The sequence below is a fragment of the Aphelocoma coerulescens genome, chromosome 21, assembly GCF_041296385.1.
Source record: "Aphelocoma coerulescens isolate FSJ_1873_10779 chromosome 21, UR_Acoe_1.0, whole genome shotgun sequence".
Lineage (NCBI taxonomy): Eukaryota > Metazoa > Chordata > Aves > Passeriformes > Corvidae > Aphelocoma > Aphelocoma coerulescens.
Genome location: NC_091034.1, coordinates 1,718,179 through 1,734,822, shown reverse-complemented (window position 1 = coordinate 1,734,822; position 16,644 = coordinate 1,718,179). Strand labels below are relative to the sequence as shown.

The following is a 16,644-nucleotide window of genomic DNA, read 5'->3' as shown; positions in this document are numbered from 1 at the left end:
CAAGCTAAACACGTTTTCTTCGTATTGGACAGGTTGCTAATTGCATTTCTTTTAACACTAATCCAGGGATTTCAGAGCATTCCGTGGGCAACTGAGCCTCATTCTCCTTCAGCAGGAAAGGTGTGGGGCTGGGTAGTCAGACTTTCCCACTGGGAATCCAGTTTTACAGGGTTGGGTTTTTTGAGTGGCTTTACAATTGACTGGGAATTTGCCTGGAAAAAAGGCTGCTGTGGGAAGTGAATATCCTAAGGCTTAGCCCATCACAGTTTAGTCTTTCCTTATATTTAGACAGACTTGGTTTGGTCCATATCGAACATGGATCAGACTAGAAGGTGGATTTTTGGAGTCTCCTTGGATCTTCATAAATAGATAGTTTTTATTTTCTTCATATTATCAAATCCTGCTTGTGGAAGTCTCACAGGCATTTCTGTGAGTGCTCCTGGAATAACAAAGGTTTGTGAAGATATCAAACAGTCATGGAGTCCACATTGTGAAGGCAGAGCTTTTATTAATTATTTTTTTTTAATATTAGACTTCAAGGTCCCTGACTTTGTCCATACATTTCCACTCAAAGTGTGTTTGATCACTCTGTTAAATGGAATCCTTATGGGGACTTTGGGGCCAACAACACTGAAACCTGTTAGCTGAAACACAAACCATTCTCTTTTGGGGAAATTAGAGGTCTGACTTTTGAAATTTAAGTGCTTGTCCATCTGTCTTTCTTCAAATAGCCTCCAGTTAAGTGTTTAAATGTGTTGTGAGTGCATTTCCACAAAAGTAAAAAATACAGGGCTGTGTTAGGAGGTTTTTTTGTTGATAAAGCTGCTGCTGGCTCCAACTGGAATGGGATGAAAATGCTGCTGCTGGCTGGAAGGATGTGTTCTGGGCTGCCCCTCAATCCCATTCCTGCAGCCAGTGGAAGGGGTTTGGTGTGTGCACTGAGAGCATCTCACAGAGGTTCTGCAGGAGTTCTCTGCTCACAGTCTGCAGTAGCTGAGCCATTTGGGAGCACCAGGGGGATTTTTATGTGAATCTCTCCCGGAATTCAGAGATTTTAGGTGAAGGAGTAAAGAAAGAGCTGAGAAGGGATCTCATCCCTGCCCTTCCTTGTCTGCAGGGAGGGCTCCAAGCAGGGCCCAGGCTCTGCTCCCTGGGGCCCAGCAACGGCACCAGAGGAACGGGCAGGAACTGACCCCAGGAAGGCCCATCTAAACATAAGGAAGAACTTCTTTACACACTCTGGGACACATTGCCCAGAGAGGGTGTGGAATCTTCCTCACTGGAGTTACTGCAGACCCATCCAGACACAATCCTGTGCACTGTGCTCTGGGCTGACCCTGCTGGAGCAGCGAGGTGGCACCAGATGAGCCACTGTGGGCCCTTCCAGCCTGACCCAGTCTGTGGCTCTTGACTCTCCTCCAAAGCGACCACATTTTAAGCAGCTATTTAAAATCACAAAATCCAGAATCACTGAGGTTGGAAAAACCCTCCCAGGCCATCGAGTGCAACCTGTTCCTGATCCCCACCTTGTCCCCAGCCCAGAGCACTGAGTGCCACGTCCAGGTGTTCCTTGGACACCTCCAGGGATGGGGACTCCAAACCTCCCTGGGCAGCCCCTTCCAAGGCCTGACCTCCCTTTCCATGAGGAAATTCCTGCTGGTGTCCAACCTGAGCCTCCCCTGGCCCAGCCTGAGGCCGTTCCCTCTCCTCCTGTCCCTGTTCCCTGGGAGCAGAGCCGGATCCCCCCGGCTGCCCCCTCCTGTCAGGGACTTGTGCAGAGCCACAAGGTCCCCCCTGAGCCTCCTTTGCTCCAGGCTCAGCCCCTTCCCAGCTCCCTCAGCCCCTCCTGGGGCTCCAGCCCCTTCCCAGCTCTATTCCCATCTATGGGCACACTCCAGCCCCTCCATGTCCTTCCTGGATGAAGGGCTCAGGACTGGACACAGCCCTGAGGTGAACTACGACCTGAAAACATCTCCTGGGTGGATGGGACACAACAACTCCACTTTTCCTGGTCTCATCTCTCCTGTCAGGTGTGGTCAGGAGGAGTAATGGAGCAAAGCAGAGCCTGGGCTTTGTGTTTTGCATCAAACAGGTGTCAGACCCTGCTGCCTTCCTGAGAAATGAGTGACAAAGGGCTGCTGAGGAAAAGCCTTTCCCTATGGCCAGCACTGGGACCTGGTGCTGCAACCAGGGGCTGGGAAGAGTGGGTGGGGAAAGGGGAGAGCAAGGGTAGAGTTCTTTTCTTTGAGCCAGCAGTGATATGTGCGAGTTGGTTACTCCAAGGGGAAATGAAAAACAAAATGCAGCTTTCCAGAATGGGAGTTATAAAAGCCTCAAGCAGATGGGCAAAGGGTTCCATTAATCTTTTAATACCAAATCTTTCATTAGGAGAACAAAAATCTCTTCCACACCTGCAGAAATTGTAGTAAAACCTGCAGCTTTACAAACCCTGTTAAATCCTTCAAACTGTTCAAAGGGTTTCCTAATGTTATGCTAAAGGTAGAGTTTATTTCAAAACAGAAGAGTGGAGGAAAATGTGGACCTTATTCATAGCCAGCAGTGTTTGGCTCAGGTAGTGTCAGATCCCAAATAAACTACACAATCGATTTGTATTTCATGAAAACAATTTTAAATATTTAATGTGCAACAGCTGAAGCCTTGGTTTGAATATATAAGAAGGAACAGATTGAAACCCAAGAGATATTTTTTTAATATAGAAAAACCTGAAGCCAGGGTGTGACCCCCAGGTGAGTTCTGAGGGCTCAGTGTCCTCTTTTTGCCAGCGTTTGAAATGGCTGTGGAGGGTGCAGTTCTTACAGGTGATTGCTCTGGGCACCTCTCGGGGTTTTTGGGAATTCAGCATCTGTGGATGAGGTCAGACCCACCAATATTAAACTTTCTAGAGCTGTGGTGGAATATCCTGAGCTGGAAGGGACCCACAAGGACCATCCAGGCCAGCTCCTGGCCCTGCACAGACACCCCAGCAATGCCACCCTGTGCCTGAGAGCGTTGTCCAAACACTCCTGGAGCTCTGGCAGCCTTGGGGCCGTGAGCAGGCTTTGTCTTGTTGTCTGTGTGTTTTTCTTGTCCCCTCACCTGACTGTCCCTTTCCTTGTCTCCCTGGCAGGTCACCGTGGAGCAACAAGTACGACCCTCCCCTGGAGGACGGTGCCATGCCCTCGGCTCGCCTGCGCAAGCTGGAGGTGGAAGCCAACAATGCCTTCGACCAGTACAGAGACTTGTATGTCAGTCCTCCCCTCAGAGGCCTGTCTGTCTGTCTGTCTGTCTGTGTGTCCCCTGGGGCAGGTGTGCAGTGCACACACGGGGTCTGGCGGGGGGAGGCAGCGCTGACCCGCTGGGCTTTGTGATGCCAGACGTGATCAGATCTGTCAGCTGGTGCCAAAGGCAGGTGCTGAGGTGCTTTCCCACCTCCCTCCCCCTTTAACAGATTGATGGTGTCTCTGTCCTGGCATGACCTGGCTTCTCTTTGATCTTTAAGTTCAGTCTTAAACCATCTGCATTTTCCATTCCCTCAAGGCTGTACTCTTAAAAAATCTCTGTGTACAGCAGCAGCTCTCACATCTTCCAGTAAAACAACAGGCCCTGGGCACTGAAATGCAGCAGTTGGACAGGGATTAATGCACTTCTGCTGCAGGATGCTTGTTTTAGGCCCTGTCTCATTGAAGAGGTGTAAAACAAAGGAATTAATACAGCACATGTGAGATAAATGTAGATTAGGCAGTGGCTTTTTAAAGCAGCAATAGGAGCTCTCTGTCTGGGTGTCCTACCAGTTGAACAGTTTTTCTATAAATTGGGGCTGTACTGGTCCTGCACTGCACTTACATCTGAATCCTTGGGATGTGATCAGGTTCTCTGGTCTCCTAAGCAGTGCTGGGGTGGGAAGTGATGCTAAAACTGTGCAGCAGGTGAGTGTTGCAGAGCAAGGTGAACCAGTAAGTGTGTCCACTACTGGGATGCTTTCTAATGGAGATGCCTAAAGACCATGAGAAAAGTGAACAAACTTCATTGCTGCTTGATGTTGCCCAAAAAGGGAGATAAAACACAGCCTTAGATGTAGTTCCTCATCTTACAGCACTGACAGAAGGACATTAAAAGGAACTTTCTTTGCTGGATTCTGTGGCTGGGTGTAAATGTAGCCTGTCCAAATGTGTAAGCATCACACTTCTGTTACAGGTATCAAATTTTAACTTCATGCATTATTTTCAAAGCCCTCCAACTTCTCTTGTAAGTAACAGTTGTTACTGGTGTCTGAACTAACTGGAAGAAAGGAATTTTGCATATTCAGCAAAGCCAAGTTTGCAGTTACTCCCCAGATGCAGAACAGACCAGGACCAATAAGATTTTTAATACCCTGAGACGAAAATGAGGAGGTTTATGGAACCAAGGTTGTCTTTTTAAATCCCTCTCTGCTCAGATGACCATGAAGTTATGGCTGGATACAATAACTTCTTTAAACAGCTTGAATTCACTGGAAGGAAAGCACAGGGCAGGATTCTCTGACTGAGGTGAATCTGCTGAGCCCTGCTCAGCTTGGGGTACAGCAGTACCTTTATGTAACAATCCTCATGAATTGTGTGGAAGGAAAAGGGGAGATTGTTCCAAATTCCATCTTTCTGTTTGCCAGGGCAAGTTTTACAGGCAGGACTTGGTCAGAGAGGCTCCAGGTGGGATCGCTCTGGTGTCACAGCCAGGGAGGACAGGTCACACTGGATGAGCACAGGTGCCAGCACAGAGCACTTCAGTGCCTGTTGTGATCCCAAAAGTGGGGGAGGAGAAGGGGACACGGGTGGTTTATGTTTGGCTGAGAGGCGTAAAAAAATTGTGGCATTTGTGGAAAGAATTTGCAGAGTTAAGGAAACTTAACCTCAGTGTCTGAAGGGTTTGTCGTGCTTGAAATCAGGATTTGTACTTTACCTCCAGCAGAGATGTGGAGAGAAACAGGCTTTTGTTCTTGCAGCTTCCTGAATAAGACAGTTGGATTCTTGTGTCTTGACAGCAGAAGCTTAATTTTTACTTGGAGATCAGAGGGGGGGGGGAAATTCAGAGGTGGTAACAAGTGCCAGCTTCTCTCTGTGCTGCTCTTGCCAACACATCAGGTTGGGAGTGACTGCAGCAATTCCTCACGGAGCAGCTGCTGGAGCTGCATGGGGAGGGCTGTGGTGGGAAGGGGATGGCAGTGGCAGGGATGGCATTCCCATGGTCTGCTGGAGCTGGGAGCTGACACTGGGAATGCCCTGTAAAGCCAGCAGCAGGGCTGGGCCAAGCAGTGTCACTGGAGGTGTCACTGCCCTGCTGCTCTGGCAGCTCCTGGAGCTGGGGAGGGAGTGCACGAGGCATCCTGGGCTGGTCACCAGGGTCCTTCCGAATTGCAGAGCCAGGACAGCAGAGCTTTTCCAGCATTGGGAAATGCTTCAGGCTCGTGGATGTATTAATCAAAGAGCTAAGCATGCTGGCAGCCCTCAGGACTGTATCTTTTGTGGAAATTCTGGTTTCTGTTGGATGGGGAGATCTATTCCAGGTTCACCTTCCAGGAACAGGGATCAGTCTGTAGGCAGTGTGCAGAAAATCTACATTTTGAGTTGACCTGCAGAGGCTTTCATTGTTTCTGTTCACTGTGGTGGGGTTGTCTGCCCACACAGATCCTTCACTGGGGACACCAGGCTAATTGATACCTCACATTACAAATTGTCCCTTTAAAAATACTGGTTTAAGTGCAGTGGCTGCAGATGAAGAGGATGAAAATGGTGCTGAGGGAGAAGCCTCAAATCTGACACATCAGCTCCTCACCAGCAGTCCCTTAAGAGGCTGTTCTGTCTCTCTGTGGGGTTGGGAATGTTTCTGAGCTGCCCCTATAGCCCCAGGCGCTGTTTTGTGGGAGAGAGGTAACAGTGAATACAAAAATAATCACAGCACTCACAGGGAACACCAGATCCCAGAGTGCCTGAATTTCCTGGGCTGTTAAGGCATTTTATTCCTATAATGGGAGTTTCTGCTGGATTTTTCAGAGCAAGTAGTGGCTTTGTGGACCCTTTACACTATCCCAGGTTGCTCCAAGCCCCATCCAGCCTGGCCTTGGATGCTTCCAGGGATGGGGCAGCCACAGCTTCTCTGGGCACCCTGTGGCAGGGCCTCCCCACCTTCACAGGGAAGAATTCCATGCCAATATCCCATCAAACCCTGCCCTCTGGCAGTGGGAAGCCGTTCCCTCTTGTGCTGACACTCCAGGCCCTTGGAAACAGCCTCTCTCCATCTTTTTTGCAGGCTCCCTTCAGGCACTGGAAGGCCCCAGTCAGGTCAGCCTGGGGTCTCCTCTTCTCCAGGCTGAACAATCCCAGTTCTCCCAGCCTTCCTTCACAGGAGAGGTCTCTCAGAAGTTGCTGTGCATGGGGCTCACTTCACTCCTGAGCTTCCAAATACACTTTATGCTGGTCATTCCAGCAGCTGTAGATAAACAGGTACCTCTGAGAACATCTCCATCCCACTCTGCTCTCCCCATGTGGTCCAAGCCTCCCCTGGCTTGGCTCCCATTTTACCTTTAACACAGAAAGTGCTGATATCTCACAGAATTCATCTCAGGCCTCTCCCAACGCTTCAGTTTTTCCTTGTGTCAGTCCCTTTTGGCCCACACACCTTTCGTTTTTAGATTTCTCTTTTCATCGAGTGTGGTAAGTCTCCACCTACGTTCAGTGAGTCACTGCATTGTATTTGCCATTTCCCAAGGGGTTGGCACCTGCTGTCGTGGGTGTTTTGAGGGTGTTTTGAGGTATGGATTTGTTAACAGTTTGCGTGAAATAATCCAGTCAGATTTACTTGCTGGGGACCTTAAAATTTAATTTTGTCCCCAAAAGCTTAGTGGCCAATACACTGAGTGTATTGGAGCATGAAAACAAGTTTGGAGAAGTCTTGTGGTATTGCATGTAATGAAATCATGTAAGCTGGAGAAGAACGATTTTGCTGAACTTTCAGTGCCTCTGAGCCAGTGCTGAGTTGGCCTTAAGCATCTGTTTTAGTGCAAACTACCCTTAGTATCTCTGGAGTTTCCCACCTTTTCTTTCTGGAGGCTTTTGGGTTCAAGAGGAATTCCACCAGGTTTTAGTTCCCTCTCTGTTCTGCATGCTGAACAACAAGCATATTTCTTGGTTATCTGTTTTACCAAAATCCATGTCACTTTCCCAAAAAACAACTGTTGCATTTCCATCTCCTGCTGCCAGGTTTAACTCCGACAGTGCCTGGAGCTAATGCCCCGGTATGTTTGTGTTCAGTAGGTTATTATTCCCAGATGGAAGTCTAATATCTTACACCACTCAGTTAGAGCCTTGGCTTTCCACTTCCAATATGGTGAAGATAATTTCTTCCAACACATGGTTGTAATTTATTGCCCTTTGCTTGACGTGTGTGTGCTTGATTGAAATCAAAGCGTAATGAGGACCAGGGCAGCTGGTTAAATCTCCCTATTTTAGATTCTGCCTTCCCTTGTTTTGGGTTGGAGATAATCAGGGCTTTAATTAAGTAATCTAATGGCTCTTTGTTGTCTGGAAGAAATAATTTCTGAAGTGATTAAGTAGACCTCCCCTGGGAAGGATGCTGCTGATCTGTCTGCAAACAGGATGAGTTTTGGCAACTTTGGACTGGTTTAGTGACTGACATACATTTAGAAAGCTATTCCTCCTTTTTTCCTCAGCCTAAGTTGGATTTATTGGTGCTTTTGATTTTTAACAGCTTTAAAAAAAGATAAAACATCGTCTTAATCATTCTGCTCCTGAAAATGCTTGTGTTGATTAAGGTTTTGCATTCCCTCAACAGAGCGAGCAATGAAACCTTTTGAACTTCTGCTTCTGTCTGTGTTTTGATGTTGATCCATTTTCAGTTTGTTATATTAGAGCTCTGGACCAGGAATTTGGTAGGAGTGGAAGGAGGTCTGGGAGAGGATTGACCTCTGAAATATCTTTGTTGTGTGTAATCCTTTTATTATTGAATTTTGATTGGAATCTGGTCCAGAACGGTTATTCCAGTTTTGGATGGTGTTAGCAGTGCCAGGGGTGGCACCCCAGGCCTCTGCTCTTTGCAGCACGGATATTTCTGTCCTGTGGATAGAACACAGGTGTTCTTTGCAGCCAACTGAGCATCCAGTGCCTTTCTCTGCTCTGGAGGAGGAAAGGCTGAGGAGCTCCCTGGGCCGTGTGCCTCAGGAATGTGCAGATTGAGGAGCCTTTTGCTGGAGCTCGGGCAGGTACTGCAGTGAAATCCCAGTGACAGATGAGTTTGCCCTTTCACTTTTAGAGTGCTCAGGGCTGATGGTGTTTGTTATTTTTATTGCTGTGTTTAATCTCATGGAACAGCCTGGCTTTGCTGGGCTTCAGGGATGTCTCATTTTGACTGACCTGTGCCATCGTCTATACCAAATATGTGCACGTCCTGTAAACTGCTGGGTGGTTTTACCTTTTTTTGCTGTTTTTACCCTTTTTCCTAGTTTATTTTGGATTGTGTGCTTGAACCACCTCTGACACTGCCTTAGTCCACTTGTCTTGATAAGAAAAAATGGAAACCTCTATTAGTGCTGCCCTTGGGCTGTAGCTGTTTCTGAGATCTCTGTGGTGTCATCTGATTTCTCTTTCCCTGCCCTGACAGACCTTGGGAGCCTCTCAGTGGAGTTCAGGCCAACTCACAAAATACTTTGCACTTCTCACAGGGTTTGTAGCAACTGCTGCATTCATCTGTTTGACCAACTTTGCTGTATTTTGTGCATGGAACAGCCCTGGTCCCACCAAGTAAAGAACATCAGTAAGAGATGTGACTGGGGGTTGGTTCCAGCCCTGGCACAGGGTACCCAGAGAAACTGTGGATGCCCAACCCCTGGAAGTGTCCAAGGCTGGACGGGGTTGGAGCTCACCAAGGGATGTGGCAGCTGTGAGCTCTTTATGTGAGCCCTGTGTCTGTGCTCAGATACAAACCTGGTCTGCCTGAACTAGAAACCCCTGGAAAGCTTTGAAGTGACTTTATTGCCATCAGCTCCCTGTTCCTCATTACTGCTGCAGCCCTTTGTGCCGGCCTTCTCCTGGGCATGGGAGTTCCTGGGGCTCACACAGCGAGGGCCCTGCAGATTGAATCCAGATGGGTTTGTTGTGCATCCCAGCACTAAGGAAACCTGCCCCTCCATCTCTGCTGGCTGGGGATCTGCACAACAGGGTGTGACATCGGGATTGTGTCATCAGGGAGATTCTTGCCTCGGGTCAGGCTGATAAGGGTGAGATGAAGTCTCCTAAGACAGGTCTAAACCACCAAGACATTCACTGCTTTCATGTCTGTGTGCTTTTACAGTCACAGCCGTGCTGTTTTCCCAAGGAAATTATTCAGATGTAGAAAACAGAGCAGTGTTAGGATCCCCTGAGCACACCCATGGGCAGCTCAGAGCAGAATTAATATTGAAGTTGTTGATGTATATTACACAGATTAGAGAATCCTCTTAGAAAAGAGGGAAAAATTAAATGTACTGCCATGCTGGAAAACGAAATCAGTTGCTTTTAATCTGATTTTTTTTTCTTTGGGAGTTCCATTCTGGAGCAGCTCTGCACACACTGCATTCTTATCTTGTGAATCGGAGACATTGGGTGGAGGAGGAGTTTTTCCCTTGGGTTCCCACGGTTCTCTGTGATTACATAAAATCTGAACACTTGGATTAGGAGGTCAGCACTGATGATGCAGCATTGTCCTCAAACACTGCTCTCTGAAGGCTTTCAATCCCTAGGAAGAAATTACTTACATTCAAAAATGAGACGAAATTTTAAACTGTCAGTTTATTGCGATCTGGAATTTTTGAACTGGTGGTCTCTAATAATACTTGGTGTTGTATGGACAGAGATTTACCTCATGCCCTCACAAATGTACAGTGTTGTAATTATGGAATTTGGAGGCAGAGTAACTTACACAACAGCAGCCTTCTGGTGGCAGATCTGCTATAGAACTCTTCTGTTAGAAGAATTGATGTCACGTGAAATCTGCAGCCTGCATGGATTTTGGCAAACTTAAACCACGACACAGAAGATCTCGGCAGTCTCTCCCCCTCCTGTGCATGTTTGGATTTCAGCTGGCAGAGTCTGGGATGTGGCAGAGTCTGGGATGTGGCAGAGTCTGGGATGTGGCAGACTGGGGGTGGCTGAAGCAGTGTCTGTGCTGCCTGAGGATGGCCACAGGCAGAGGGTTTGGAAGCAGTCGGAGCTTCCTGGTGTTAATGAAGCAGTTCCTCCTTTGGACACGTTCCAGAGTGACCCCTTGTCGTGCTCATTAGGTGGCTGATGGAACTCTTTCCAGGTGACTTCTCCAGAGGGATTTGGTTGTTAGTTTCCATCTGCCAAGAGCAATCAGATGGGAAGGAAAACGTGAGCAGTATGCTGTTTTTATTAAATAATGAAAGGTGCTAGAAAGCACAAATTGGGAGGTGCTGGGAGACTTTCAGCCTTCAGGATCCCATTGTTTGGTTACTGTTTTCCTAACTTGCAGGGTTCCTGCACTTCACAACTCTACTGAGCAGTTTGAGTCATCCCACCATGGTCCAGATGTGTGCTTTTAAGTACAACTGGCATTGAAGTTACACATACCTAACTGGATTGGTATGTTTGCTCCAGGGATTTTTGCACCTGTGTATGCTGGAAAGAATTCCTGTAAAATACCTGTACAGAGCCCCCAAGCGTAATTTGGGCTGAGTTCATCAAGTGGGGTGCAAAACCCATGGGCTGTGCACAGACATTTTACCTTCTTCATTTTAAATCTCTGGGTGAGATTGTGGAAGTGTTCCACAGTTGTGCTCCTGGGGCCAGGGAAGGAGAGAGGAGCTCTAAATCATCTGGACTCACAGCAGTGGGTGAAGTGTCCCATCCTGGCTCGTTGCTGGTACCAGCCTGTCCTTTCATTACAGAACAGGCTCCTGAGCCTCGTCACTCGACAGCTGGATGGAGGCAACAATCATTTAGGGACAACTGATGTCCTGAAGAATTTGTTCCTCCTCCAGCTTGAGGTGTGAGATTGCAGGGGATTTCTTGAACACCTGGGCAATGCTTTGGGTTTGGTGGAAGGTGGGTTGCTCAAATTTGCCACTTCCATCGTGTTTCTGTTGCGATTCCTGTGCTGGTTTGAGGTGACGGTGGGAAAGGGCTCGGTGGGATTGTGCCGAGTCACCTGCCCCTCCAGTCTTCTGTTGCCATAAGAGTTGGAATGTTTGCTTCCCCACCTCGGCATTTAGGAAATGTTTTGGGTTGCTGTGAGACACCAGCTGCTCACGCTGTGACTTTAGTCATTGTCACTCTTGGAAAAACACGTGTAGCTCAACACTCAGTATTTTCCTTTGGGGTAGGATTTTTAAATGCCAGTTTTCTCGGAAGTCTGTTGATCTAAATAGCTGGAGACATTTCCCTTTCTATGCTGAACTTCTGTAGCTGGAAGAAATAACTATGTGACCTTTAGGGAATAAAAGAAAATCTATTTTTCTGCTTTAAATGAGCCGGTTTGAAACCCTGTGCAAGCCCTTCGAAGGTTTGCGGGGCCAGGCTGAGGTTCCAGGTGTTGGTGCTTTGGCGTCAGGGGGTTGGGAGAGCCATAAGCCACAGACTTTTTGTCTCTGGCTCTCAGCTACTTGCTGGAAAACACACAAATGTTTTTATGGATGGGTGATTTGGTTCTGAGGTGTAATTGAAAGTCAGAGCTTGCTTTTATTGCTATGTGGTGGAAAGTCATTTTCTCCACACGGGGTCCAAGATCCGTTGGTGAGGCTTGGGAGGAGCAGAACGTTATCAGGAGGGTCTTGGGGCCTTTTCTGAGCTGTCCTTCAGTGGTAAAACAAAGTGATTAATCTGCCCTCCTTTCCTGAGGTCTGTGCTGGAAGCTGGGGGATTTCCTCCCCTATCACATCCCTCTTGAAGTTACGGCTTTGTTCTGGCCACAGCCTCTATTTCATGGGTACAGCTCCGGCTCCTCAGACAAGTTTCCATCCTGTGTCTCCACCCGCTTCAACTTCAAACACTTCATAAAGCTTTGGATCACTCTTAGCTTAAATATTTTCTTTTATTCTTGCATTTGTAAAGTAGGTCAGTCTTAAGTGTGACATTTTTTGTATAAAACAGCTTTTTCCAGGAGTTCTGTGGTTGATGAGTAACGGATATAAAAATTCAGTGTTTGATCATGACATTAAAACTGTAATTGATTTTGAGTGAACTGCTGTTCTGAATTCTGTGAAGAGAATGAATGATTACTTTGGGCCTTATGCCTTTTAGTCACCTTCCTGGGCAGCCTTACAAAAAGTTATTTTCCCAGAGGTAGAACACTGGCTGTCCTCTCCAAGGACAGGGATGTCACTTGGTCTAGGTCATCTTTTAAGGTCCTTCCAACTGAACCCAGCTATGATATCGTTTAGCAGTGTTTTGGTTATTAATAAAGGGATATGACAACCATAAAACGATGATTTTTCATTGTTTTATAACAAGCTTTTGTCTGTAGGTAAAGCCTGATTGATCTTGATTGAAACATCCTGGATTGATGGGAGTCCCTAGGCAGAGAGCAACGATTGCTTTGCTTTGAAGCTGTCCTTTGAGATTGGTTTATCCCTTGGGGATGTTTCTGAGGTACCACAATGTGAATTCCTCCTACTGGAGGTCTCCTAAACATCCCAAAAGCATCTGCTGGTCTCTTGGATGCTTTGGGAGAGGGCAGTTGTGGCCAGGTAGGGGTCGGTCTCTTCTCTCAGGTGACAAGAGGAAACAGCCTCAGGTTGTGCCAGGTGAGGTTTAAGTTGGATATTAGGAAAAAATTTTCAGGAAAAGGTTTGTAAAGCATTGGAACAGGCTGTCCAGGGCAGTGGTGGAGTTGCCACCCCTGGAAGTGTTCAGAAAACCTACAGATGTGGCACCTGCAGATGTGGGTTAGTGCTGAACGTGGTGGTGCTGGGCTGATGATTGGACTTGATGACCTTAAAGGGCTTTCCCAGCCTTAAGGATTCTGTGATTCCAGCTTCCAAAGAGGACAGGTTGCCTTTTCCAGCCACAGCTGTGCAGGAGCATCAGGGACATCCAGAACAGGCCACCGAGGAAAGAGATGTTCCATCCAGGAGCTTTAATGCACTGCTGCGACTGCTGCGTGTGACTCTGGGCCTGTGCTCTGCCCTGCCCTTCCATTTAACAGAGAAGATCCCAGTTTATGCCTTCCTGGAGCCTTTTCCAAGCTGGTTCCTCTCCTGCTTGGATTTTAGTGCGTGCTGCATTTCAGTCCGTGGTGAAGGGGTTTCTTGGAGGAAGCCCAGCCTTCCTGCAGCAAATCCAAGTCCACAAATGTCAATTTAAATTCTTCCCAATCTGACATCCTGTTTTCTATTATGGACCAATTAGCCTGTGGCACCTCTTTATTTTTCTTTAAAAAAAAAAAGCCAAAACCAACAGGTTCCAAGGAATGTTCCCCTCTCCAGCTGTGACTTTCCTGGGTTCAGAAATCCCACTTCAGTGCTGTGTGAGGAAGGTGAAATCCAGTGTAGTGGTCAGTGCTATTTATTTTCTCCCCATGAAGGAGGAGGGGATTTTGGGTGATTCTGTAGTGCTGAAGCACAGAGGAGCCTTTGGATAATGTAAATCCTGGCGTGCCTTGGATTCAATCGCTGGCATTGTTGTTCCAGTCTCCAGATCCTAGGTCTGGCCATGGCAAAGCAGTTTTATTGAAATAGCATGTTGGTATTTAAAACAATATTAATACTATATTTGATTCATTAGATCTCCAAAGGCAGTTAAAGCGTTTCCATGTGTGCGCTGTTGGTTCTGGCGGGGGGTTCTTCACATGGTTTTATGTGGTTTCAGACAACATTTTAGCACATTCTTAAAATACCCACAAAAGCCTTTATGTAAAATCTCATAAAGGTGAACCACATAAAAATTATTTTTTTCCTGTTTCATGTCATTAGGATCAAAGTACAGTAGGTAAGAATAAATTTCCCAAAACCTTGTTTCGGTCCCTCTCTTAATTAATGTTTCATGCTCGTAGCAAGGTTGTAAAGTGGGTAATGGGGAAACTGTCTGTGCACACTGTAATGTTCTCAGTGCCTGCCAGTTTATTTTGAGTGGATTCACTGATTCTGTATATGAAAAAGAATATGTTATATATATATATATTTTTAAGCAATCTCACTCTGAGAAGGGACAATAACTGCTTCTCTCTGGCCTTTGATTCCCACTGCCAAAGGAGGGGTCACTTAGGTTGGAGCTGAGGTTCACTGCAGGACTGGAATTCCCATTAACTGCATTAACCAAAATCCATTTGGGAATTCCCCAGGGGATATAAAAAGGGTGTTTGTTGGTTTGTTAGGTTGAAGTTGCCTGCTGGAAGCCTGGCTTTAGCGTGGCTGGGCAGAAGAGGGCTTTGCTTTTTCAGTGCTGTGTTAGCAGTGGCTGACAAGTGCCACGGGACAGTGGGTCCTGAACTGGCAGGGCTGAGCTTGGTGAGGAGAGGCAGAGCCACCCATTGCAAATAAGAGGCTGTGGTGAGTTAACAGGAAGTTGTTTACCCCCCTGAGGTCAGCACTGGTTTGGATACAGGCTTGGATGTCTGCAGTTAAAGGGAATTTGGGCGCTTTGGTAGCTCTGCCCTCTTGAAACACATTGGGCTGGTCTGTGAGGGCAGGGAATGTGCTGGAAGTGTTGAAAGTGTCGCTGGCATTCACTTCCCAGTGCCTTTTCTCCTGACTGTTGGCAAGGGTGGGTTAATGTGCTCAAATCCACAGTGCTTCGAGGTAGTACATGAGCTCCAACTGCACAGTAAATTGACTTGGAAGCACCATTCACAGCTGGAAGGCCTGTGGGTGGAAAGGAGGGGAGCACAGAGGTTCGATAATTGTTTCATTGGCCAGGAGGGATGATTTGCTCTCTTGCAGGAGAGGAATGTGTGGTCACTCCCAGGTGTGTGTGACAGTCAGAGCACAGACCAGGTTCATCTGCCTGGTCCTCTCAGCTGCTGGGGACTGTCAGTCCTGGCAGCTCCTCGTGTTTTTGCATGATGAGATTTTGCCCTCCTGCAGGCAATGAAAAGTCTGACTACCAACATTTTGTGTTGTTGATGAAGTTGCCTCTCCTCCTTTCCACGTGGTCTTTGTGTGCCATGGTCATCCCTGAGATCTGAGAGTTGTGTGCCATGAAAGAGCATTTATTCCCTTTTCCTTCATCCTCCCTATGGCTGTTTGGTAACTGGAGAATGGAAGGGGTAAAGTGCTGTGGGTTGCAATTCCAGTTTTCTAGAAGACAAAATTACTCCTTGTGCATCTTTCTTCCAGCAGTCTTGGGTTGTTTGCCATTATTTTATTAACTGCATTTTCCATCTGCACCAGTGTCATCCAGAGGGAGTGGGGCTCCACAGATCCCATTGCTCTGTTGGTTTTCTGAGTGTACTTTTAGCAGCAGACACCTGAGATTGAGGCAGTCTGGTTTCTTTTCTCGTGTTTCCCGTATCTGATGCTGGAATAATAAAACCTCAACAGCATCTCTACATTTCTGAGATCCTTGGTTTCAGTTCTGCTCCCTTTGCAGTAAATCAATGTCAGCTTCACACAGACTTTTGAGGCAGCAACATAAAGTTACTTACTTGCTCCCTTTTGTCTTAATTAGTGAACTTTGCTGTAAAGAACTTCCAGACTTTGCCAATAGCCAGGGAAAAGAGGGGGAAAAAAAGACCAAATTGTAAAATAAAGCCTTACTCTCAGCCCACTTTGTAGCTCGTGCTTTTACCAGCTGTTGTAGGTAATTGGAATCAGAGGAATTGTTTGCTCAAGTCCTGTAGAATTCTGTACATAGCTCTGGTTCTCACCAGACCTTTGTTCTCCTTCAGAGAAATGTGCAGTTGTTTTGTAATTAAAGTCTCTGCATTATGAAGTGATTTGAACTGCTGTGTTTCTGGGTGTGTGACTGGGAGAGAGTGCTGTCTTGAAAGAAGAAAATAATCTGTATTAGGACTAAGAAATTGTGCTTATTTAAGATGATGATTATTATTATAGATAGCTGACTCTGGCTTGGGTCCTGCTTGCTTTTAACTTGCCTTTGGATTGCATCCTGCAGGTATTTTGAAGGTGGAGTCTCCTCTGTCTACCTCTGGGATCTGGATCATGGCTTTGCCGGGGTGATCCTCATTAAGAAAGCTGGAGATGGATCAAAGAAGATTAAGGGATGCTGGGATTCCATCCACGTGGTGGAGGTTCAGGTACAGCCTCTGGGGCAGCTGATACACCCAAGTGAAAACAAAACCCAGTTAATTCCAGACAATTAAGGAGCACAGGTGTTCCACTGAACAATGCAATATTGTGTCAGGGCTGTAAACTTCTTTCCCCTGTTAATTTTTGAAAATGCCCCGAAGCAATTTGGATAGAGATAAGTCAGGGCTGTAATCAAAAAGAATCCCAGAAGAATTGAAAGTATGTTACTTTCTGTGCATGTGATCCTGAGATTGGGGGGGTTTAACATAAAGGGCTACAGATAAATATCACTAATTAGGTAATAAAAACAAGGTAATAGGAGGGTAAATTGCTCTAACTAGGTTTGCTTTGGAAAATTAGAGAAAATTAGAGGAATGTGCACACTTGGAATTGTCTTTTAGAGACAGTGCTATATG

At 46.8% G+C, this 16,644-nt stretch overlaps 1 protein-coding gene across 2 annotated transcripts in view; it reads left to right on the top strand.

Annotated features, from left to right (window-relative positions):
• CAPZB (capping actin protein of muscle Z-line subunit beta) overlaps window positions 1-16,644 on the top strand; it is a 56,709-nt gene that overhangs the window by 28,650 nt on the left and 11,415 nt on the right. For both annotated transcript variants that reach the window (XM_069034632.1, XM_069034631.1), the window contains exons 4-5: window positions 3,128-3,241; window positions 16,095-16,236. In XM_069034632.1, the coding sequence (XP_068890733.1) occupies window positions 3,128-3,241; window positions 16,095-16,236 (256 nt within the window). The remainder of the gene's footprint in view (window positions 1-3,127; window positions 3,242-16,094; window positions 16,237-16,644) is intronic.